Source organism: Anoplophora glabripennis, unplaced genomic scaffold (genome assembly GCF_000390285.2).
Source record: "Anoplophora glabripennis isolate ALB-LARVAE unplaced genomic scaffold, Agla_2.0 scaffold1219, whole genome shotgun sequence".
In the NCBI taxonomy this organism is placed as follows: Eukaryota; Metazoa; Arthropoda; class Insecta; order Coleoptera; family Cerambycidae; genus Anoplophora; species Anoplophora glabripennis.
The window spans coordinates 35,436-62,148 of NW_019417308.1; the positions used below are offsets into that span (position 1 = coordinate 35,436).

At 31.7% G+C, this 26,713-nt stretch overlaps 1 protein-coding gene across 1 annotated transcript; it reads right to left on the reverse strand.

Moving 5' to 3' along the window:
• Positions 1–1,976: 1,976 nt before the first annotated feature.
• LOC108914598 (staphylococcal nuclease domain-containing protein 1) lies at positions 1,977–25,153 on the reverse strand. The gene is made up of 12 exons (XM_018720440.1): positions 25,045–25,153; positions 24,596–24,711; positions 20,056–20,198; positions 18,306–18,469; positions 15,969–16,139; positions 14,948–15,618; positions 13,486–13,663; positions 13,292–13,430; positions 12,853–13,217; positions 12,195–12,794; positions 6,887–6,995; positions 1,977–3,021 (listed from the first exon to the last, which is right to left on the reverse strand). Coding segments are annotated over exons 1-12 (2,715 nt in total). The 5' UTR covers positions 25,102–25,153; the 3' UTR covers positions 1,977–3,019.
• Positions 25,154–26,713: the final 1,560 nt, after the last annotated feature.

Here is a 26,713-nt window from a genome sequence, read left to right on the forward strand (position 1 = left end):
TTAACGGTCTTTCAGATGGACTGCATATCCAGGGATCAAAACATGTTTTAGTATCGCCACGCCATCTATACAGAAAGATTTGAACTAATAGTTCTAACTACAATTTGAAGCTATTCGAGGGGGTCTAACAACCCCAGTTTCCAGAACTAAAATAAATTTCTTAGTTTCGTAGATATTGGCAGTGGGAGTGTTAAATGGCACACTCTGTATATCTAAAACTGGTGCTACATTATTTTTAGTTTCGTTGCTTCTAATGGCCAATTTGTTAAAGCTAGGAAATTTACCACAATTTATGTGTCGTAGTACTCTGATGTAAAAATTTCATCTAACGTCAATACTTTCAAGTGACAATTGACATCTACTCCTTTATTTTTTTAATATATGAGACACCTTTGTCTGAAAGTGTATTAAAGTACTTGGGTGATTACCCATAAAAACAACTGAAATTTGGATTTGGGTTTTAAAGAGATTTTGAACTGAAGGTTAAAATTTAATTTGAAAAGTATATTTGAAATTCTCTTCAAATGAATAAAAAATAATCATTTATTAATAGTGAAAATTCCGTAGTGAGCAGTGATTGCGTTTTTTGTTTATAATGCATACCATTTTTTATATGTGTATTTAGCATAACAGGATGCATATTTACCGATTGCTGTTAATTTTATCACAAGGAAATCGAGATAGGTTCCGAAACAAACTTTTCGTTGTCGGTGCAAAACATCACATTTTTATTAGTAATTGTAGAAAAAGGTTGTTTAGTGCTTTTCCCAATTTCTTTTAGAGTATTTGTGCCAATTTGTCTATAAGTTGGTTCACAATGTCACCGCTTGTTTTCCTATCCGAGATGAGGCAAGAAATGTACAAACCACTTGCCACATACTTTTAAAAATCTTAAAATACTTAAGGAGCAAAACCAATTGCACCCTGAATTACAGCATAAGTTGGTAATTCTATAAAAACACCTTGCATGATTTGGCAAATTTGGATAGAATGTTCCTTTACAATTATAGTAATATAAAGTTCACTATATTTTTAATAGTAAGTCAAATATGGCCAAAGGGGTTCTAGTGAAACTACTGAAACGTAAACATTTTTCACAAGGCATGTGCTGTTCTGCTGAATTACTCAATTTAACAATCGATAATGTTGAAGATGTGAAATCCTTAATTATAAAAATTCCCGATACCAAAACCAAGAGATCACGTTCTTTTACTATGCTGGGAGACAATTATTTGTTTTTGTCGAAAATATGTTGCTTCCACCCGAATTGGTAAAACATTGATTATTTTAGATGTTAGTGGAAAGTGTCATCGAATGGTGGTTGGTATTCATAAAATGAACGCTGTCTCTCAAGAAGTGGCAAAATTTTTAAGCTGGACAACTCAAGAGAATACAGTGGAAACGCATTACGACGAATGTCAGCTACCCTTTTAGTCGATGGCGATAGCAACCTCACTCGTCTTATAAGACACGGGGAAGGAGTTCAAGCACTGTGGCTACATTGAAGACTCACTTTTGAATAAAGAAAATATTGGGAAAAGAATACCGAAAGTTGATAGTGATAATGATAAACCAAGCACCGTGGTCATTTCAATACAACTATTAATGAAAATGTGTTGGACTACTTGGAGAATTTCTCCAAGAATGAGGGTAGTGGCATTTTCAGTGGTTCATTTCATTTTAATACTTGTTCAAACTGTGTATTTAATATCAATGTGGATAAACAAAAATTATTCTACATGTGGTTGAAAAAGCTTTAATAAATTAAAACTTGATGAACACTTTTAATCCAAGGATTAAAAGTGTCAATTTTAGCTCCCAGGATTAAAAGTGAATATTTTTGTTGCTGATACCATTTTTTTTTCTCAGTAAGGAAAATATCGACCTTACAGACTTTCGACAGTCAAAAAATATCATAGTTTTGTTGAGGGTTAGAGAAAAAAATTGTTAATAAGGTATTCAAATAAAACAACAAATAAACAATAAATTGTTTTATTTCCGAACAGAGCTATTCCTCCTACATTTATCCACACTTTAAAAAAAAATAGTCTAAGTAACATGAGTACATAATATATAACAATAAATACAGCATCTGCCAGAATTGGATGCATTGGAATTAATTTGATCAGTCAAGTGGTATGTAATATAATTAATAAATAAAATTTTACTATTGTGGTAACGTTGTTGACCAGCTTATGTCTATCGAAAGCAAAGGTTTTAAATACTACTCTTTTCTATTTTTGTCAAAATATAAACGTTTAGGTGTAAGTTAAATTTACCAAAAACTTACAACTTGAAAAGAAAAATATGTATTATCTCCAAATTTATAAATTCTATATATGTTATTTAAAAAACCTACGAAGATGTCTACAAATCCGCAAAATTAAGAGAAATTAATTTGAAATTTTGTTTACCCCAAAAGTCAATGAAAAATCAGGAAATTTTAATACGAGTTTGGTTAATATATGAGAAAGAAACCACAAATGGCAAATTTATACAAATTAGGATCTGAGGGAAAATTATTTTGAAAATCCGTAGACACCCTGACTGTGGGTTGTAAATTTAATGTGATTCTGATGGAACACACCGTATAAAGAAACAATACTGTAACATCTAACATAAAAAAAGTACTGCTCAGACTGATATAACACTCATTCCACACGTGCGAGATATCCAAAAATAGAGTACGTAAGTTCTTATGAAAATTAATTGAAAAATATAATGCACATAAAATGTGATAAAAACAACCTATACCATTGTATGTATATAGTACAAAAAAAAATTACAGGTCACCATAATATAATAAATTTTACCTATATTGATAGGATAATATAAAAAAATGTGTTAGTTAATTTCTGTTATGATCTAGTGGTACTGAATAAAAATATATTAAAATATAGATTTCTAGTTCACACGGTATAATTATAATGGAAGTCTGCTCTAAATCAACATGATTTATAAATTATCTACGCTTACTTAAATGTAGGTTTGCTCTGATGAACTGGTCCCTTCCAAAAGTTTCTGAAAATAAAATAGTTGATTAATTTTAAGACATGTAAAATTAGCTATTTTTTAAAACCTGACATAGGCCAACTTTTTTATTTGAAGTAATAGACTAGTACTTCCAAATGCAAAGTTGTGGGAAGTAACTTGATTAAGAAAAATTTCCAAATAATTTTTTCCGATGTTGCCAGACTTCTACAGTCGCCATTAACCCTTTCACTGCTCCAGACGTATATATTCGCACGCGATAAACTTTCGCGCACGGTGCCGTAGCTACGTTCAGACGTATTGCGCAGCGAAAGGGTTAAAACAATATTTTTTTAAATGGCAACGCCATATTTTTTTAACATAATTTGACAAACCTTGAACGTTTTAGAACAATTAACAAAAACAACTAAAATAATCTGCAGTCGGCAACAACTAGAAGAAGCTAACATAGCATTAGTAGGCCTTACATATTAAACAGAAATTGTGTTGTTTGAAAGGAGCCAACATTATTGTGCTGTCATTGTGGTATTTGACAGCTGTTTTATTTGAATATGTATAAAAATGTGGGTGTATTCATACCACAAACTAATTACTCCTATCATGATAGCCTCCCCAAATTTACACAAATATGCACAGCAGAAATCGCTGCGATAAATAAAGCTTGTAGTTACTGCCTGATAAACAATATCAAAAAAGCGGTAATTTTCTCCGATTCTCAGGGCGCCTTGGAAAAAATAACTTCTTACAAAAATTATAAAAGAAAAGATTATATCACGATTCTAACAAAAGAAATGATCATTAATTCTAATAATAATGGAACATGTATTGAATTAGCATGGATTCCGGGACATACTAATATTCTAGGTAATGAAAATGCAGATTGGCTAGCAAACTTAGGGAAACATTTTGCAGTCACCAACAACATTCCACTAGATAAAAATGACATTTTGATTGCATGCAAAACATTCCTTAATAATAAATGGCATCATTTTTGGGAAAACGAGTTGAAAAATAAAGGTAAATGGTACTCGGGGGTACAGTATAGGTTCCCCAAAAAACCGTGGTTTCAATCATTCCCATACTTTAACAGAAATCACTGTTCTACAATGATACGTATGCGTACTGGTCATTGTCTCACCGAAGCACATAAATTCAAAATTGGTGTTAATGATAGCCCAGAATGTGAATGTGGCCAAATAGGTGATTTAGATCATATCATTTTTGAATGTGAAATTAACAAAATTCCAAATATTGACATATATTATCTAATTGCCCAAGCGTGTAATACACCAACCCCGATTAATGTAAAACTAATAATGATGAATTTGACTGTAGAAGGATCAATAATTCTAATGAATTTTTTAAATACCAATCAAATAAATTTATAAAGAATAATGGAATATTTGAATTAAGTTAAAAAAATAAAATAAAATAATAATAAATAAATAAAAATAAAAACAATAACAAATAAAAAAACAACATATGAATGGGTCACTGTGTACACAAAGGCATACAAGGATATGTGAATATAACAAAACAGAATATATTAATAACAAAATTGAAAATAAAAAATACAGGCAAAAAAATATATATGTGTATATATGTATATTTATATACACAGGTAGGACAAAAAATACAAAACCCCTCTATTCATATCCTGGGATTCTTAAACCGAGGCAACATTTCAGGTGTGTAATGCTCCGCAGTTGCCCCGGAGCGAGAAGAGTCTTTCCTTTGTTGTGCTATCTGTCTTACTAACCCCTTTCGGCGAAAATCCGAACACAAATCTGAAGAAAGTTAAATCTCCGAGGACATGGGAACTCCCAGACATACCACCCGGTATATCCTCCGAGAATGTGTTATAGAATAAAGTGTGAACCTGGCCAAATACATATAAATGTTAGGCCATCAATTGAGAAGAAGAAATAATAATAAGTTGTGAATATAATTTTCAGACTTTTGCAGATCATTGGGCATGCACTACCAGTTGTTTTTAGTTATACTAAATTATTTTTAAAAAACTCGGGATTTGGAAGAGGTGTATCGGGATGTATTGCATGGAATTAAAAATTAATTTAACTTTCTCTTGTGGATTGATTGTGGAATTGATTCATCTTAGCAACTGAATTAAAACGTTATTTTTTATACACATTCAAATACAACAGCTGTCAAATAACACAATGACAGTACAATTTTTAATTTCCAAGACCTACCTAATTGCAATATTAGCTTCTTATAGTAGATTTGAAGGTTTATCAAACTATGTAAAAAAATACGGCGTTGCCATTTTAAAAAAATATCGTTTTAGTAGCTACTGCAGAAATGTGGCAACACCGGAAAGAATTATTTGTAAATTTTTCTTAAAGTTATTTTCCTACAACTTTGCATTTGGTAGTACTAGTCTATCACTTTACTCCAACAGATTTGGTTGCCAGAACTGCATGGGTGTAATTTAAGATGGCAATGCACCTATAAAGAAGTACTATAAGCAAACTTGAAATTCGATTTATGTTATTTCACCTAAATGCAAACTACTTTTTTTCATAGTATCTAATTTCGTGCTGAAAAAAGAGTAATTGCGGGAAATTTTCTGCACTATATTATTCAANCTATCCGTCTTACTAACCCCTTTCGGCGAAAATCCGAACACAAATCTGAAGAAAGTTAAATCTCCGAGGACATGGGAACTCCCAGACATACCACCCGGTATATCCTCCGAGAATGTGTTATAGAATAAAGTGTGAACCTGGCCAAATACATATAAATGTTAGGCCATCAATTGAGAAGAAGAAGAAGTAGAAATAATAATAAGTTGTGAATATAATTTTCAGACTTTTGCAGATCATTGGGCATGCACTACCAGTTGTTTTTAGTTATATTAAATTATTTTTAAAAAACTCGGGATTTGGAAGAGGCGTATGTCTTGCATAGAATTAAAAATTAATTTAACTTTCTCTTGTGGATTGATTGTGGAACTGATTCCTCTTAGCAACTGAATTAAAACGTTATTTTTTATACACATTCAAATACAAAAGCTGTCAAATAACACAATGACAGTACAATTTTTGTTTAATTTCCAAGACCTACCTAATTGCAATATTAGCTTCTTATAGTAGATCTGAAGGTTTGTCAAACTATGTTAAAAAAAAATGGCGTTGGCATTTAAAAAAAATATCGTTTCAATAGCTACTGCAGAAATGTGGCAACACCGGAAAGAATTATTTGTAAATTTTTCTTAATAAACTTATTTTCCTACAACTTTGCATCTGGAAGTACTAGTCTATCACTTTACTCCAACAGATTTCGTTGCCAGAACTGCATGGGTGTAATTTAAGATGGCAATGCACCTATAAAGAAGTACTATAAGCAAACTTGAAATTCGATGTGTTATTTCACCTAAATACAAACTACTTTTTTTCATAGTATCTAATTTTGTGTAAAAGAGTAATTGCGGGAAATTTTACTGCACTATATTATTCAAAAGAAATCTGCATCTGAAGCACAGAATTGTTATTGAGACTTATTGCGACCATGCTCTGTCGCAAACATGTAGATTGCTTTAGACACTTCAAAAATAATGATTTTGATAAAGATAAAGAACACTTTGGCGCACTGAAACAGTTTAGTTTAGAATTAGAGGAATTACTTCTTTTGCAGCATGACAACATTCGGCCACATGTTGCATTTTTCGTTTAAAGGAACTATAAAATAAATCAAACAATAAGAACGATTCCTGCAAAATTTCCATCAATCTCTCTCTCACAGACAGCTGCGCTCTGTACGACGTTGCAGATGTCGAAACTACGTGATTCAACTACCTTAAATAATAATTCCCAATTAATCTGAGCCCCCATCACAACTCAACATGTAAAAGGACAATTTAAGCAGTACTTACATTTACCCAGGCCAAACTCTTTTGCATCGTCTTCTGTAATGTCCCCATACTCCCAAATATTTGAATGGTTCTTTTTGGCAATGTCCTGAGCTTCTTTATAAGCTTCCAACTAAAAAAAAAAAATAAATAAATAAACAAAAACTTATCGATCTGTTAAATTTTTTGCTTTTTACTATTTTCATTTGAAAAATATTGTAATAAGAGTTGGGATTCATTACCAGTGTGAAGTTAGCAGCTAATTTACCCAAAATATCCAAACATTCATGGGCGTACATATTAAAAAAAAAGTCAAAGAAAGGGCTGACGTTTGCATATAAATTTTGTTTGTAGGCCGTCAGCATCTGGGGAGAATTGTGATCAGCGCCATCAGATTTGACAAATTACCCATAAATAATTGCCTCTTCCAAAGAAGGGTTTAAGAGAATGTGCCTAGACCTGGTGGCATAAAGCCAGCTACCAGCCTAACTTCTAAACCTGTGGCCAACCTCAACAATTACACAGACCCTTTATCCTGTATATCTATTGCAAAAATCGCTAACAGTTATGCCATCCCATGGGTACGCCAACATTTAGTGATTTTCCTAATTTTCCAGTTAGTTTCAATATACACATAAAATAAAATTTCAAATTCCCTTTGAATGACGATTTCAGGCTTTTTAGCCTTACAAGTCACTATATGAAATTCGCCATATTGATTTTTTGAAAAATAACTCTATACTCATGTCCAACTATGTCAAGGGCACCTGTGCAGACTATTTGGGTATGAATTTGTGGTTAATCTGATTACTGTGAGAAGTTTATCGGACGATTCTTTATTTTTCTCATACTTCTAGGCGCCTTATTATGTCCGCCATCTTGGATTTTGCAATTCTGCCAATTAGCATCTTAAAGTACTTGGAAAGACGAATTTTTTAAGCCGAAAACCATCTTCGTAGATGCTCTCAAATTTTGGGCACAGGCTTGATCGACTTGACGTGGACCGTCACATATATATTTTTAAAAACACTTTCTTTGTGGTCGAAGGAAACTACCCCATTAATGCAATGAATCAAAAATAACATCACTAATGAGTTTGATGGAAAACCAATAAAAAAAAAATATGCTTATTTTCCGTTTTTTTTTAAACCTCACAGTTTTGACAATAACAGACTAAAACTGAACCTTGTTATATCATTGTTGTCAATGCAACAAAAAATATTCTTTCTGACTAAAATGTAAGTAGACCACATACTTCTATACATATACAAAGCATTTTGAAAGGGAATTGAAGCCAAAAAGTGGGGGTGTTGCACTTTGTGTATTATACGCACGCGTTATGATTCATTTTCCCATTGGTCGGTTTGTCGGTTAACGTCATTGACATTTCCGAAGATAGTTTATGAATTTGAATAGAAAGACAGCTGAAAATGATTTGGTAAACAAAAAAAAAAAGGAAATGAAACAAGGCAGACCCATAAAAAAACATGGGACCAAGGACCAAGTAGTGGCAGAAGACTTGAAGAAAAGAGGAACAAACTAACACGAAGCGATGAATCTAGCAAAAAATAAAAAAGAAGACAAAATTTGTTTATAAGTAAAAATGTATATTTTTACACCCTATGGATACTTAAGGTTTTATTGATTGAGGATTTTTATTAATTAAGGGTAATGTATTGATGCAATACATTGCTAAAGCAAATTTTTACGTGTCCAATCAGTAACTAGAAATTCCACATTTTGCTAATGCATGAGACTTCGTATTTCATAGTGAACTCTTACTGTTATATATTAAAAGGAGACGAGTAGTTTCCCCTTTATATATTTTTTGTAAATGTCACAAGAAATTATTTTTATAACCTGTGAAGTTACAAAGCCCGCTATATATGATACCACATCTACATACAGCGAAAGGTCAAACATGGTTTCTAAGTGATCATGTTCAAATAAAGAAACGACACTTAATGTACCTGGATGTATTTGGATCACAAACTGGATCAGCTATTTTATTTGAAAAATAATACCGAGGGACAATTTATATCTAAAATCGGCACTGCTTCAATGTGTTCTAAGATCTTGACTAGGTTTGCATTGTATATTTAATAAAATAAGACTTGATATTTAGCATATATTAGAAAATCAAATTGAATCTGGTACCGTGAATCACGAAACACTTAGGTTAATATGATTGATATGACTTATTTTTATTATTATTTATATGTGTTAGTTAAGGTAGATAACTCGTTATCATTTTTATGTATATTTGTACATAATGTGTATTTTTATATGAATTTGTGTATTGATTTTAAATTTCAAAAAATGTTTGCTATTTTATATAAATAAACCACTTTTACTCTCCTCGATTTAGTTTTATTGTACCCATTTTATTTTACATTCACTATCTAATATTCTCATAAATTACAATTAACAAGTTGTACAATTAGTTATACAAAATAATAACTGGTAATTTTGCTCTGTTAATAGTACATCAGTTATTAAATTTCATTTGAAATAATCGGCTAAATTTTCGGGCTTGCGCAAAATTGACAAAGTGCAACATATACACTTTTTATCCCCTCTTTTTGGGAACAAGGTCATTAACGTTAAAAGATATGCAGTGCTTGGTATATGTATAGAAGTATGTGAAGTAGACTGAGATAAGTTGCAACAGAAACTTGGCAACAGTGCACGAGTATACCAAGTTTATTATTTTTTGTAAGTTGGCAGTCCTTGTCATGTATATTATATATTATGTATTTTCTAATCTGTGACATTATACTACACGATCGCTCGCACAGCTGATTGCTTTAACCTATAAAATGTAGGATGAAGAACAGAGTCGGTAGAGACAGGAAAATTTGTGACCAAAAGAAAGTAGGAGTGCTTGAGAATTAGAACAGAAAATAGCAAAAGCAGGAGAAAAGCTATTGAAAAGAAGATTATGGAACCAGAACCTCCGCACTTCCTTCGAGGGCATCAAGTGATCGACATGGAGTAGAAGCATGCACTGTTTTTTTTGCAAAGAACTTTTACATATTTCAAATTATCTACAAAATGTGATCACGAAGAGACACACGTGGAAAAGTTTAAATATGATTTAGTTACATGCATAAGTAGCATACTACTATGATGCACTTCGGTGAATACAAATGTCCTTATAAGACAAGCGATTTAAAGTGATCGTATTTATGAAAGTATAATACAATTTGACATATGTATGTAGTATTATACTGTGATACGATGTTATTGCAGCCAAAAATATTATAAAAAATATACTGAAATTATGGAAACGTTAATTTTAAAATGAAAAATATTAAAAATGTCACAATATATCAAAATGCATAAGATTGTTATATGCGCTGTGATGTAAAATATAAATATTTAATTGTATTGTATTGAAAGTTTATTGTACTTTATAAATAAAAAAAGATTCCAAAAAACATACTTCATTTGAAACTTTCCCTTTCTATTTTATTATTCCAAATTGAATTACACAAATAAACACAAGATGAGTGTAATCCCTTTCTAATGAGTAATTTGTGTATCAAAGTTTAATTAAATTTCCTGCCACATATCCTCATTCATTTTCTATTCACATCACATTAGAAAAATAAATCGTTCACTTTCAAAGGGCCGGCAGAATACAAAACCAACCTCAACCTTACACCGCAACCTCAAAATTTTTTTGCGGGAATTATGAATGCAACAAATAATTCCGCGCATGCGCATACAACTTTTCAATCTTGAAAAGTGTCCTCAGGACATATATCCACTTTTCCGATGGACATGTCCAGCTGACATGTCCGCTGCACATCTCTAATTAAAAACAAAAACAAATCGATAAATAATTCGAGAAAAATTCACAGAAGCATTGCAAAAATAATATACATGGTATCGCGCTTAAATGTGATACACTTCTAACTTCTTTGTTTTGGCCTATTTCAAAAAAATTTATTTTTTATAATGTAGAGTAAAAAAAACCTATCTAACTGTGATACTGCTGTTTTTATTAATGCAATACACGGCCAACTGGGACGCGTGTTTTGCCATTAAAACAGCTGATTGGTATTAGCGATTTTTTTTCCAAAAAATAGATAACATGTTCTCATTCAGCATCCCTTAAATGCTTTTTCACCAAGTTTCATCCAATTCGATACATCTTCAGGCGAGCATTTATACTTAATTGCGCGATTCACGAATCGTCACAGTTTAAGCCGCTGTGCTTGTTTAAACAAGTCACAACAAATGAACATCGTAGGTGAAGGCTCACCAAAGCAGCAAAGTTTAAATTTTGTTTGAATATCTGTATGTATTTTTTCATATAATATTTATACAAGTTTATATTCGAGTACAATAATATTTTTTTTATGAATAAATAACTATATGCATTTCTTGTAACAAAATTAAATTTATTTATTTTTCATTTAAATGTCAGGTTTGTATTGGTAACTTAGATAATAGTATACGATATTACCATTAATTAAAAAGTATACAGTTGCTGAATCGATATTTTCGCAGGCTCGCTCGCTCATGGATTGGCACGTGGTGAATCGGTGAATTTCACGAGTTTTCGGTCGCGTATCTTATGGGGGAAAAAAAAAGTCGCAGGGATGAAAAATATAAAACATGAAAATATAACTTTCCGTGAGTAACCTCGAACAAGAAAAATTCAAAAAGCTCCAGTACAATCCGAGAAAACATAAATTGAAAATGGCGATTTTTGGTTATTTTTTGATCTTAAATCGCTCGTAGCTCGAAAACAAAGCTTTTTTCGAAAAAATCACAAGAGTTAAAAAGTGCTTTTTTGCCCAAAATACATAACCAATGTGTTTTCATATCAATTTTTTAAGATTTTACAATTTTGCAAGGTTTTTTGTTCCCAACAACATAATATAGTGATTAGAAAAGGTTTCATCCTGCCCCCCCCCCCATGGTCAGTCCACTTGTTTTTTGTGCGATTTTTTAGGGGTGCACTGCTCGCCTATTAGTACCAATACTACAGGGTCGGAAAGTCCCCATAGTTCATCGGCCGTTACGTGAGAGCGATAAAGAAAGTCATAGAAATCCGTGCGATAGAGAAAGATGGCTGCTATAATGAAGGCGTCTAATAGTCACCGTCCATTTCGCCCTTCCACAAATAAGATCCACTTCTAATTTGTGGAAAGCCCGACTCTGTATATTTAGAAATCAGTTGATGAAATCGTTTTAACAGATGAAGACAACAAATAGCATCACATGACCATCCTTTCGAAGAATTAGTTTCTTGATTTGTTAAGTAGAAAGTAGAAAGCTAAATAAAATGTTATAAAACAGTAAATATATAGAATCTTACCAATTTATTTTGTCTCCTCCCTTTGACATTTTCAACAATCAATAAACCATCTGTAATAAGATTTTTTATAATATCTCCCTCTGCAGAGTTATCAAGATGAAGTGAGGCAGCGGGCGGAGAACCATGAATTGTGTATTCAACGTTTAATAGCAATTTATTGACATTAGTATCTTCTCGTAAATACTTAAGTGCCATAGCGACATATTCCTCATCTTTAGGCAACGAAACATAAGGCAAACTAAACTCTGTGGCGAAGGGTTTCTCACTAGCATAGGCGGCGGGCAAGTTAGCTAGACGGACTACAGGCAATGTTTCTCTGTTGCCGTAATCAATGTAACGGACAGTCGCTTTGCCAGCCTGAACTTTCTCCACTTTAACTCTGTACCACTCATCGTCAACTGTGAACTTAGCTGCACAAACATCTGCACGTTTGGGAGTGTACGCTCCAGGAAGGGGAGGATTAGCTTGGAATTCTTGCCGTAGTTTTGCTAGAAGGGCCTCCGCCTTAGGTCCTTCCGAAATTTTCTGTACGTAGAAAGTGCCTTCTGGAGTTATTTCAGTTACGATAATTTCTTCGTAGTTCACTCGGCGTTCCGTTGGCTGAAACATACAACAAATCCACATAGCAATAAATATTTTGATGGAGAGTTTAACCTACCACATGTTCCTCATCTTTCTTTTCCACCTTTTCTTCTTCAACGAAATCCTTCCATATCCTCAATTTTTGTCCTTTGGCAGATTCCTCTGCGCTTTTAAGCAAGGAGGCATATTGTGATTTTTCGCCTGTAAAATGCACCGAAGCAAATCCATTCTTCACAAGAGCTACTGACAAATTAATGTTATCCACCCATAACCATCCGATAAAATTCCCAGCTTTGTCATGCGTATCTACCTGTATGGAAACTTCTTTTTGCAGGCAGTGTTCTTTAGTAAAAAGTAAGGCCTCGTCTCCATAAGGTTCTCCATCGGTAGCAGGAGTATTTCCAGTCGCCTGACGGGTTGCACGTGGACAATTAATACCACCTTAAAAGTATATATTTTAATATCGATGCGCTTATGTAACCAGTTTCTTTGTCAATATACACAAATAGTTTTACCTAATAGGAAAGTACACAAACTATTTGTTTTCGGTATGTACAATCTTAATCGTGATCCGCTAGCAACAAATTCCACAATTGCATCCATTCGTTGGGCCCTTTGAAAAGCGGATAATTCAAGTTTGGCTCTAGCAGCATCCTAACAAAAAAACACGCAATTTGGATGATTATTTTAACATTATTGTTAAACTTACAATTTCCGTAACCCTTAATCCGGGGTTATCCTTTTTAGAATGTACCCCAAGTTGAGATTTAACAGCTTTGTTTTCAGCAGTTAAAAGATCGTCATACCTTGAACTGCGTTGGTCGTCATCTGGTCTATATTTTACCACAGTTGCAAGACCTTTTGAAACGAGTGCTTCAGCTACATTTCTAAGTGAAAATAATGCTTTATGAATTAAAACTAAGATTAAGATTAAGATTTTTAAATTACAGAATACGAGTAGCATTGATAGTAGGTAAAAATTAAAGTCTTATTTCGATACAGAAGCTTGGGATCCATACGGCTTTTTAGGGGATGGTGTTTAGGCCCACATAGAGAAGTTTAATGAAGAAAAAATTTCGAGTAAGATCTCAACAAGGGTTTAAAGTACTGGGTGCGAAGCCAATATCCGGATAAATTAAACATTTTTTTCCCAACATTATTTTATTGCAAAAGTGAAAAGGGTTACAAAATTAAAAAAAATTGTTTGTAGGGCAGTACAGAACATATTTACACAATATATCCCCTGCTTGCTTGAATGACCACCTCCAATCTCGGCCTCGGGTACTCGAAGAACCAAATGATCGCTGTCGCTGAGCGCCCAGCACAAACACTTTCAACAATCACAGCTCTTCATCAGTTACACTCTGGCACTTACTTTCAACACCGAGATTATTTTGAGGTTGTAACTATTTAGTACGTGCTTCAAGTTATTTCAATGCCAATCACAACCTCTACATGTGATATAAAACGGAATTTCAAATTGAATTTTGTCCAGATTTTGACACCGCACTCTCTATATGTGTAAAATAAGTAAAGTAAATCAAATGTTTTTTTTTGGTTTCGCAAGAATAAAGGATGAGCCGGTTTTTGGCCTAATTTATTTTTGGCTGAAAAAATCTGAAACATTTTTTTAGTACCTACTAGCAATACTCGATCGTTTCCACTATAAACGGACCAACCCCCTCACCCTTCTTTCACCCTCCACCTCCTTAAATGCCGGGAAAACCCTCGCTTATTAGAGGAATCTTTAAAGAGCTTAGAGATGAGAAAGACATTCAATTCCTATGAATCTTACAAATGGAGAGTTTTTTGGGTCGCTGATCACGAATTTGCTCTCAGAATCACGAAATTCAAAATGGCGGATCCAATATGGCGGACAAGAAAATTGAAATGTCTTCAAAATGCACGAATTTTTTTGTAATGGAGTTTTTTGGTTCTATGATTATGAATTTGGACTCTAAATCACGAAATTCAAAATGACGGATTCAATATGGTGGACAAAAAATTAAAATGTCTTTAAAATGCATGAATTTTTGTGTTGTGGGGTTTTTTGGGTCTTTTGAGTCTCGTATTATTTTTTTTCTTTAAAATGCCTAATTCGGTTTTACAATGACGAATGAAGCAATAACATATACGCGAAATGTTTTTAACATAGTTTTGTACATACTTACTTCCCATTAATGCTAACGGTAGCGCAAATCTTTTCTGGATAACTGTCTCTAGCTTCTTGAATGTAATCGATAATAACATGTACTTTTTTCCCTATCAATTTCTTCCGCAGGTACTCCCTTGCCTCAAACATGTACGGTATGTCATATAATGGACGGAATCCCTTAGGTCGTGGGGCAGGTTTTCCATCGTCGTCATTGGCACGTCCAGATTCCTTTGGTGGTCTGACGCTAGCAAGAAATATCTTTTTATATTCTCCGTTGCCTTGTTTTACAACAAGAGCGTCACCATTGATAACTTCGGACACCGCGGCGGTAAACTCTTTTTCTTTTCCAGTAATTTTGGGAGTAGTAGCCTGCCAATCTTTCCACAGCCTCTTATGGGAATCTTTCGCTTGACGTTCGGCATTTCGTAAACGATCCGCCCCAGATTTCATAAAAGCAATGGACCAATCAACACATCTGGCAAAGCCTTCTTTCAGAAGTAATTCGGCAATATTTCCTTTAGGATGGACAATGGTTCCAACGAAATTAGCGTTATTTACAGACTCAAGTATTATTTCGACTTCTCTTTGTAAAAGACGAACCTCAACGAAATATCTGGCCTCTTCGGCATATTCCACTTTAATCGTAGGATCAGGCTTACCAGTAGCATCAAGTTTGAATCCAGGGCACTACATTAATAATAATTTAGTTAGATTTATATACATTTTCTAAAAGAATGGGAAAATAAACATATATGTTATAAAATATTTAAAATGTAGGTCTTTTCACTAAATTTTAAGTTAGACTTTAAATAAATATAAAAATTCATCTCATTTTGTGTAAAAAAATTGTTTCGTTTAAAAATGATTAATCTCCATGAGATAACTTATCTGACAAGATGCTAAAACAGTGACCAAAAATATTTTGTGTACTTGACAATAATTAGATGATGAAAGTTATATCCAGTAACCATTGACTTCATTATCGTAATTATCTACAGTAGTCGAGTATTGTATTTAAAAGAAAATATAATACTTACTCTAATTCCTGAAATCATTAATGTAACGTGGTAAAAGTCAGGAAGCAGAAAGGCACGTACAGTAGATCCATCCCGAACATGTTCTATGATAGCTTTAATTGGATTGTATTGGTGCTTGTCAACAAAAGCTCTCATATTTTCAACTGACCACTTAATATCACGCACATGTTCCTACAATTTTTTTGGCAAATTGGATTATCAAATGAATTAAACTGTAGTTTATATAAAATCGTTATTTACTCAGCAGAATTATGCTGGCAGTGGAATATTAAAAATCTTCAAAATATTTTGTTATAAAGTTAACAGCAAAATAAGATTTAAAAATATAAAATATTTTTTTCAAAATTCATATTATTAATATTAATTTAGACTGTAATTTGCTAATCAACAATGTCACTAAACGTCATTTTCATGTCCCCTACATACCTGAACTTGGTGGGAATATTGTTATTTGTAAATAGTTTAATAAACTTAGTACTTGTACAAACTTTAAAGGGTGAATCTTTGAGTAATTTTAAGATAAAAAGTTCATATCAACATGGAAGCGCAACAGCTTGGTTCTTTAATTGCTGAAACAATTTTTTTTTAATGATCTGTACCTATCGGAAGAACCAAGCCGTTGTGGACCAATGTTCATATGAACTTTTTATCTTCAAATTAGTCAAAAATTCACTCTTTAAAGTTTGTACAAGTACTTAATAAACACTCTGTATATGCCTATGTATGTATGTATATGTTATCCGTAGTATTTTTGCCTCCTGATCTCGAATCCGGTGTTAGAATTGAGCTATCACATCACAGGAATTTCCTAACCTCAAAAACAAGTAAAAAATAGCAAAAAATTCACGAAAAAGTGCTAGGAAAAATACAAATGAATTTTCTATATTCAAATGTTTATTTAAATGGTGAAGACCCCGCCGAACGTGAATCCGCGGTCAGAATTGATGTTTTTTTTTCTCACCTAAAAAAACGGGTCAAATAAGTCACAAATTTTCAAAAAATAACAGATTCGCGCCAAATTTAGTATACGGGGTTTTTTGGGGTCGCTGATGACGGATCCGAGGTCTATTTTACAAATTTCAAGATGGCGGATCCAAGAATGGCAGACCAAATTTTCAAAAAATAACACATTCGCGCCAAATTTGGTATACGGGGGTTTTCAGGGTTACTGATCACGAATCCGAGATCAGAATTACAAAATTAATTTCTAAAAATTCAATCAATTGCCTATGTACTTTAAGAAGGTTAAAACATGATTGGGTACTCAAGTTATAAAGTAAACAAAAATATTACAAAATAATTTCGCAATTCTGACCTCGAATTCATAATCAGCGACCACGAAAACTCCTGTATACCTAATTTGACGCGAATATATTATTTTTTGAAAATTTGGTCGGCCATCTTTGATCCGCCATCTTGAATTTTGCAAAATTGACCTCGGATCCGTGATCAGCGACCCCGAAAACCCCCGTATATAAAATTTGGTGCGAATGTTTTTCGAAAATTTGGTCGACCATCTTGGATCCGCCATTTTGAATTTTGTAAAACCGACCCCGAAAATCCCCGTATACCAAATTTGGCGCGAATCTGTTATTTTTTGAAAATTCGTGATAGGTATATGATCTTAATTGACCTGTTTTTTAAGGTTAGAAAAAAAAAACATTTTTTTTTGTATTTTTCCTAGCACTGTTTCAACGAATTTTTGCTATTTTTTACCTATTTTTTGTGGTTAGAAAATTCCTGTGATGTGATAGCTTAATTTTGACACCGGATTTGTGATCAGGAGGCAAAATACTACGGATCACATATGTTGCATGAAAAGTGCAGACAACTTTTTTTTTTGTGTGGCTGTTATTTTTATGGAAGTTTTCAGTACACTCAAGTTGTATATTTCAATTAATGGCCAGTAGATGTGCATTTGAGATGTCGATAATAATTAATCAGGCACAGGCAGCAGATGTGCATCATCGTTTTTTTTTTTTTTTCAATCAATTTGTCACGAGTACTACATACTATAAAAATCATTCATAGCTTGAAGTTTTCAAATACTAAAGAGAACGAGAATAACAAAATAAAATAGTAAAGTAAAATTATTAACCAAGTCAAGGTTTTAGTGGGATAAAGATCAATAAGTAAAAGAACACTATATTTATAATCATTGCCAACGTTTCGGTGTTATTTTAAAATATAGTATACTTATTGATGTTTATCCCACTAAAACCTTGACTTGGACAACTAATCAAGATCGCTAAATAGTAGAAACGTAATTAAAATTATTAAAATAAATTTTAATTCAACATTTAAAAAAGGAACTTTTAATTTACAAAATATACTTACCGACGATGGACTTGTTCCCCATTTTCCTTTGCCAGCTGCTCTCGCAGCATCTTCCAATTCTATAAATCTGGCTAACTCCGGACTCTGTCTAACACCTTCCCTTCTTACCGTTACAAGCCCTTCTGATATTAGTGATTCGGAGATATTTTCGGCAGTACTGAAATCTAAAAAAAAAAAATATTTTTGTCCAAAACTTTCTCTAGATAAATTAAACACTTGTAAGGAAAACTGGGCTAAGAGACACGATTATGAGGCTGCTTCCAGGGTGACGAATCGTTTAAACTTGTTGTGACCTTGACCTTGACATCAAGGTCAAAGTTATGATCACATCCAGATGTAAAATTTTTTGCTAAATCCATTTCCAAGGTTAGGTTAGGTTAAAAATAGGGGATCCTATTTAAAATTCCGAAGTTGACCTTCAAGGTGAGGTCAAGGTCAAATCCTAGGTAAGCAGCTGGTTTCCCCCAGTGAACTGAACAACTTTTACTTTAGGCCATTTTTCGATTGGTGCCTTCTCTGACGAGATATTTACATGTATCAATTAAAATGGGACACTCGGTATAATTAATTTTCACATATTTTGAACAATTTATATAATTATAATTATATCTATACTACTACAACAATTAAATTTTAATGAAATAAAAATGGAGGTTTTATAAATGTCATTTTGTATTTGGCACATTTAAATAATGAGCATTTTTCAAATTTATGTAATATTTATATAAAGTACCTTTCAAAATTCATTTCCATTATTTTAATTTAAAATGCATATATTTTTTGACTTCTATAAAAATGTATCGACTATATTTTAAGCTCGGCAATAGCGATTTTGCTCCAAAATGATGGTTAATTCTTGTTATTTTATCAATCTAATGATTTTATTCTAAAGTCCCTAAATTGTTAAACTACCACAATCACAAGCCATTTTGGGCAAATTCCCTATTGCTAACCTTGAAATATAATATTGAATTTACAATATATTTAACAGTATTCAAAATAATATAATTTTCATATAAAATATGAATAAAAGAAAAATACCTTAAATATTAAGAATTTTTTCACATCCATCAATATATGAAATAATTTTGAAGTTTATTATTCAGTAACTTAAAATTTTAATCTAAAATAGAGCAGAAAAATAAATTTTGATAGTCTTCAAATATAAAAAGCAGGTAAATTTAAAAATATATATTCATTTAATATGCGGCAGAATATTTATAAACATCAAACACAAAGTGACTTTTTTCAAACCCCTGTTTTGGGGGAAATTGAGAATAATCAGCTACAGTACTTGGTCAATATAGGAATTTTATTCTGAACTTGACAAATATGCCACCTAATTACAAAAATTTAATTATTTCTAGTAATTTGGCACACATGACAAGAGGGTTCATGTAATACTTGATATTGCCCTTAGTTCTAGGGAAACTTAGACTGTCCGTGGTCAATGCCATCTAAGTACGTGTGCCACAAAAAAAATATTACTTAAACTGTTTTAATAGTAAATAAAAGTAATAAATGTAATAAATAATAATGTTAAACACATAATTTATCAAATCTGAGAATGTCGATTGTGATGCCCTCTAGATCCTGATTGTCCACAAATGTGTCAATTTTATTAATAAAAAAGAAAATATAAATGGTAATCAATACTCTCTTGGGAACCGCTTAGAGTAGTAGGAAGCCATAAGTAAGCAAGTAAATGTCTCAAATACATACACATATTATTACATATATTTTTTATTACCTTTCCCAATATAAATTGTGCCATATTCACGTACGGCATTTGGAGGCTTTTCAGAAGTAAAAAATACTTCTTCACCAATAAGTTTTTTGCGTAAAAATTCACGAGCTTCCCAGGCCCATGGCTCATCCTTTGTTGTTTCACTTCTAAAAATGCAAAAAATGTATTATATGTGTTTACTTAAATTTTGATAAATTTCACTTGGGGCGTAATTTATTTTTCATTTTATAAGTTATTATTTAAAAAAATCTGTGTGTATTCAAATGCATAAAAATGTAGTTTGAAATTGAGCCAACATATGCAGTGTTCCACATAAAAAATATTATTAAAAATATATAAGCTGATTTAATTCTTAGAACTCAATAACAGCTATGAAACATAAATAGCTAATATTGCATGGGAACTGTTCAGAATTTAAATTTAAAGACGTGCCAAATTTACCGGCAATCGAATCTGAATTTACAACGTATGAAAAAATTTCAAGGTACGTCGATCGTCTTCAAATTTGAAATGTGAATATAAATTATAATTGTGAATAACATTTTCTGATATAGATTTTCAACATTTTATAAGAAAATAATACTTTACACGCACAGAAAATATTTTTTTGCTCCAGACAGCATATTCAATTTTTCAAAAATAAAATCACTTTTCAATAAAGCAAAAGTGTTCCCAAAATTCAGTTCAAATCTTTTTTATTATTATCACCTATGGTTAAAATGATATAATGACACCTTGTACATACTAAATTTGGAAAAATACCTAGTTCTTTATATATTTTTTAATTCTGATAAGTGGATTATTATTACAGGGTGGGCTCTTGAAAACGAAACAGAGCGAATAACTCTCAGAAAAATTATTTTTTCAAAAAATGCCGAGACAGGTCAATTTTTGTTCGAAGGGGGATACCTTTTCACATACATTTCTTGTTACAGACTCTACCCCTCTTCGGAGGGAGGGCAACCCCACAAATTTAAAAGGCTTGAACACTTAATTGGTTGACACGTAGTAATTTGCAAATAAATTTGTAAAAAGTAGGTTTTTTTATTAACAACCTGTATCTCTGAAACTAATCGGTCAAATTCAAAAAATAAAACACGGTTGTATAGAGGATTAGAATACCTTTCAAATGATGTGTCACTTACCCTCCTTCCCTGCTAAGATTTTTGGAGGGGTTGCCCCTCCCTCCCTCCCTAAAAAGGTAGAGTCGGTAACAAGAAATTTGAAGAAAAGATGCCTTCCTTCGATAAAAAATTGACCCGTCTCAGCATTATTCGGAAAAATAATTTCGCTGTTTCGTTTTCAAGAGCCTACCCTGTATATGGTGGCTCACTTGAAGCTACATTTTTATACTTTTGAATATAAGCACATTTGTTTAATAAGAGTGACTTATTCTATAAAATAAACAAAATGTCCCTCTTTTCAACTACATGTAGGGTAACTATACCAGCAACTGCCATTATAAGAGACATTGTTTAAAAAAGCTGAGCAAAAATTTAAAGTATTAAAATTTATTACAAATAATTCTAATAGCTACAACAAATATAAAAATAAATAAAATCCACCATTAACTTGAACATATCAATGACAATGATATATAAAAAATCCAAACAAATTGAGACATTATATTATGTTTTTTCTTTATGAAAATAGTGGAGCCAACAGCTAACTCACAAATTTATCGTTTGAATAATCAAAAATAGATACATATAAAACAGAACATACACACTATTTTCCTTATTTTTCTCAATCTAGTTCTTATCAGAAAACAGGTAGAAGGTACAATAGTATAGTAAATAATTTAAATAATTTAATCAGAAAATCAAACAGATAAATATCAATATTCAAATTCGGCCCTACTGAGAATTACAATAAAAAAACTGGACTGTGTAATCTATTTACATACAATATCTTCAAAATATTCATCAACTTGATTGAATGTATTCATAAATGTCTTTGATTGTGTAAAATCGCTATTAGCGATATATTTACCATATAAATATACCTACTTAATTTAATCTCAAACTAATAAAATAAAATCAAAACTAAAGTCATATTGAATTACTTTGAAATTTCCTATAATAATTGCTACTGACATTAAAATTAACACAGAATTTATAAAATTATCACCTGTAGTATATTCCGCTCATAAAAATTTAATTTCAAATTTCCCGAAATAATACAACAAAAACACACTGTATTAACAACGTCCCACAGAAAATCTCTAGAGACAACAGGAATAGCCACATCCCAAACTACTGAAGCTTATAACAAAAGCAGCATGTTATTTTATAACTCAAATATACAGAGTATTTCATAACTCTACCGACTCAGAGCAGGCCGATTTGTTATGTAACATTTTTTTTTGGGATGTGCCGTTGAAGATGAGTGTTAAAGAAGAAAAAATAATCTTATTTTTCAAATTATAGGTACAATGGCAATTACTGGTACACTTAAGTTATATAAAAATAATAATAATGAAACTAGTACAAAGTTTAACTTAACTACATTCACGACAAGTGGTTTTTTCCTGATTGTAGTGATGTTCTTCATAATCTATATCAGAACCCAAGTGAAATTTATACCTATTTGAGAATCCTTATTTTTTTTTATATAAATATATACTCTTAACAATAAATTAGTTGTACGGTGAGGATCACTATTCTTTGAAAGTATTCAACTTTCAAATTGTATGTTTTCGTACAAAATATTTCAAGAAGTTATTTCAGGTCATATTGAATGATTATTATTTATACTTTACTATAAAATTTACAAAAACTTTATTATTTAATACTGATCACTATATTGTTTACATTTTTAAATTCAAATTTATCTATAACAGACATTGATACTGGTAACCAGTAGGAGAGCAGTGAAAGATTAGAATAAACATTCTGTTATTTAGCTGATTGGATGTGACTTATAGATTTGTTAACACTAATTTCAAAACAGAGTTTGCTTAGTTTAACGATGTAAATAATAATGATAGCCATATTTGCTTATTTTATTTTTGTCCTTTCAGTTCAATATTTTTTTAAACCCTTCGCCTTTGTATTTTTATATTGTTCGAGATTTGTTATTTTTAAAAATATGGAGATAACAGTTTATGAGAAAATGTAATTTAACATTTCTTGTAGGGGTGTTAAAAAAATTGAAAAAACTTTAAATGGTACAAGAGTGCACTTACTTGTGAAAATGTGGAAATAAGTTACTAGGAAAAGTTGTTCAAAAGTAAAAGGTAGTCTCTAATACCAATTTTCGAAAAAATCTGGATACTTTTATTTATTTGTAATCATTAAATTTATTTTATACAAATTAAATTATTCCAAANTCAATTATTGTTTCTGCAAAATTACACCGAATTTCGTGGTCCTCCGGCTTTAAAGCGTGCACAATTTGAATTTTATACGGATAAAATTTCAGTTCCTTTGACAATATTCGATGCACAGATGATTTGGAGAAACGACTCGGCGAATATTCAAACGATTGCAAAACAGGCGTCATGCCGCCACGTACAATTCTTGGTTTTTCAAATAAAGCTCTACGAAGAGCGCACGATGTTCTCCCGTCCACCTCTCCATTCGTACTATATCATCCACAACCACAGAATTATAACACCAGAAGCGACAGTTCCGCTTCCCGCCAAATTTTTTTTGGAGTGCGCATGTGCGAAAATCGCCATTATTTTGTAGGTATTTCCTTCAACCTCAAAATATTTTATGTTTGATGCGTGTGTCAACAGTTATTGTATTTCTTGTATTCGTGCATAAATACTTTTTTATTTCTGTATAATATCATGAGTAGAAAAGGTGGAACNTTTTCTGATCACTTACACAAAAATGGTTAAACAGGACGTACAAATTAATCAAATCAAAGTAAGATAATTCTTTCCAGTTTTATTACATGAGAATAAATTTAATGGTAAACAACTTGATTAGGGTTGTTCCGAATATGCATATTTCTATTCACAATCGAGTGTCTGAATTATTTGCATCAAATTTAAAATTGACATTCACTTCCATATTCACATATTTTGTAAAATATTTTTAGCGAATATACCCAAGCTACAAAATATTTAAAAAATTGTATTAACTTTTTCATATGTTTTGAACCACACACAGGATGACAGAATTTTAATGTCACTGTACTTTCAAAATGCGGTAAATTCATTTGATTCTCAACAATCTTCCAATAAGAAAGGGTTTCTTCCTTTTTATTTGGTAAATGAGCCATTTTCTAATAATTTTTTTAAATCTAAAATCACGATAGTATTACAAACATAATAAATTTATAACAACTGTAAAACTGCTCATTTTGGTGAGAATTTTTAAGAGATACTGCTCCTAAAAAATGAAAGTTTCTACCCTAATATATGTGATGCTGATAATAAAAAGTTCGTATAAATATAAGGTCCGCACAGACCCGCTATCAAAATATCTAGTTCTACCTTGAACTTTAAATATCATCACGGGCCCTGGAAACCTTAAAAACCACTACAACTATTTTGCAATAAGTAACATTTTTTAAATGCTAAAATACTTACGCATCTGCAGCTCTTCTTGCAAGTTTTGGAGCAGTAATTCCTGAAAAGTTTATTTGTTTTTCTGGAGGAGGTGCCCCGGAAGATGCTCTAATAATAACAGAATCCCCCGAAAGGATCTAAAAAATAATGTGAAGAGTTTATTAAACTTTTGACACATATTATTTATGCCAACTCACACATTTAGGTTAACTTCTATTAAATTATATTGGAATTTACGTATATTTGTAATTAATGCGCTAAGCTTAAGTAATATGTTAGTTAAAGAGAACTAAAAGAATATCAAGCCATAAAATGTTAATTCCATTCCATATGCATAATCTTGCCAACAACACATGATGTGAACATTTAATGAATTTTTAATAATAATTTAAATTAAACTTGTAAAATGGGTTTCACAATTTTTTAGAATAGTTGTTGTTTTAAAAGAAATTTGTTATTAAAAATTATACCTGTTTTACTATTCCACGTTTAGGTTGAGGTGCAGAAGATTGCTGGGTCGTCATCATGGCATGAGCTGTTTAACTGGGTATAAAAATGAAAGAGGAATGAAAACTTGTCAAACGTCACCATAAAATGAGAGAATATACTTTCTAAAGAGTACGATCCGAATTTATAAATAATTGGATCCTACCACAGACCACCTAGACTGGCTGATAGAGCGCGCCATTATTCGCGCCATTATTCTATGGCTAGAAATTGGCCTCAATGATTTGGGATCGAGGGGGATTATCCCTCTTTATCCTGCCTCATCTCGTGTAGGCCTGGACAGCCTTCGTAGGTGGGCCCCATCCGTCGTCTACCCCGACCGCAAATGCGGCCGGTGTAGGCGCTTTGTGGGACCTCCTTTTGTCCTGGCTGGGCCCCGCCGGCTAGGGCCCTTTCTTCTGGCGCTCTTCTTGCTTCGCCGGCTCGTCTGTGTAAACCCCGGGGGTAGTGTCATGTTTATGTGTGGTATGGTTGGGTAGGGTAGTGCGGCTATGCAGCCTGGGATGCGCTTTGCTAAGGTGGCCCTTAGGCTAGCGCGNATACTAATACTAATACTAATACTAATACTAATACTAATACTAATACTAATACTAATACTAATACTAATACTAATACTAATACTAATACTAATACTAATACTAATACTAATACTAATACTAATACTAATACTAATACTAATACTAATACTAATACTAATACTAATACTAATACTAATACTAATACTAATACTAATACTAATACTAATACTAATACTAATACTAATACTAATACTAATACTAATACTAATACTAATACTAATACTAATACTAATACTAATACTAATACTAATACTAATACTAATACTAATACTAATACTAATACTAATACTAATACTAATACTAATACTAATACTAATACTAATACTAATACTAATACTAATACTAATACTAATACTAATACTAATACTAATACTAATACTAATACTAATACTAATACTAATACTAATACTAATACTAATACTAATACTAATACTAATACTAATACTAATACTAATACTAATACTAATACTAATACTAATACTAATACTAATACTAATACTAATACTAATACTAATACTAATACTAATACTAATACTAATACTAATACTAATACTAATACTAATACTAATACTAATACTAATACTAATACTAATACTAATACTAATACTAATACTAATACTAATACTAATACTAATACTAATATAATTTATTAATTGTTTAATTGATAATTAATTGTGATTTTGATTATTTTAAACAAGTTGCTCTTTTATAAAATTAAGCTGCTATGGATAGAGTTTAACCATTAATTTTGAGCACACTATATGTTTATTGATAACATTATAATTTTTCAGATATACCCACTGCACCAGAATGCGCAGATAGTGATACACCGATGAAATCTCCAGTATCAACGCAAACTCCAAATACTCTAAGTTCACATTCTCCACGAAAGGAGAAATTAAGGAAAAAACTGAAAGAGCTGAGAAGGCAGAATGTTGCAAGTGTCAAAACAGAAAATCCTAGAGAAAAGACATCAATATCCCAAGATTTTAATAATATGTGTGAAAAGCTGTTACCTAAATCATTGGCTGACTTTGTAAAAGTTCAGGCACAA

Coding starts and splice junctions, on each gene's coding strand:
- LOC108914598 (XM_018720440.1), bottom strand. CDS start 25,101: ATGATGACGACCCAGCAATCTTCTGCACCTCAACCTAAACGTGGAATA. Junction 13,664..14,947: donor ACCGTTAGCATTAATGGGAA/GTAAGTATGTAC, acceptor ATTTTCACTTAG/AAATGTAGCTGAAGCACTCG. Junction 12,795..12,852: donor AGAAAGATGAGGAACATGTG/GTAGGTTAAACT, acceptor TGTATGTTTCAG/CCAACGGAACGCCGAGTGAA.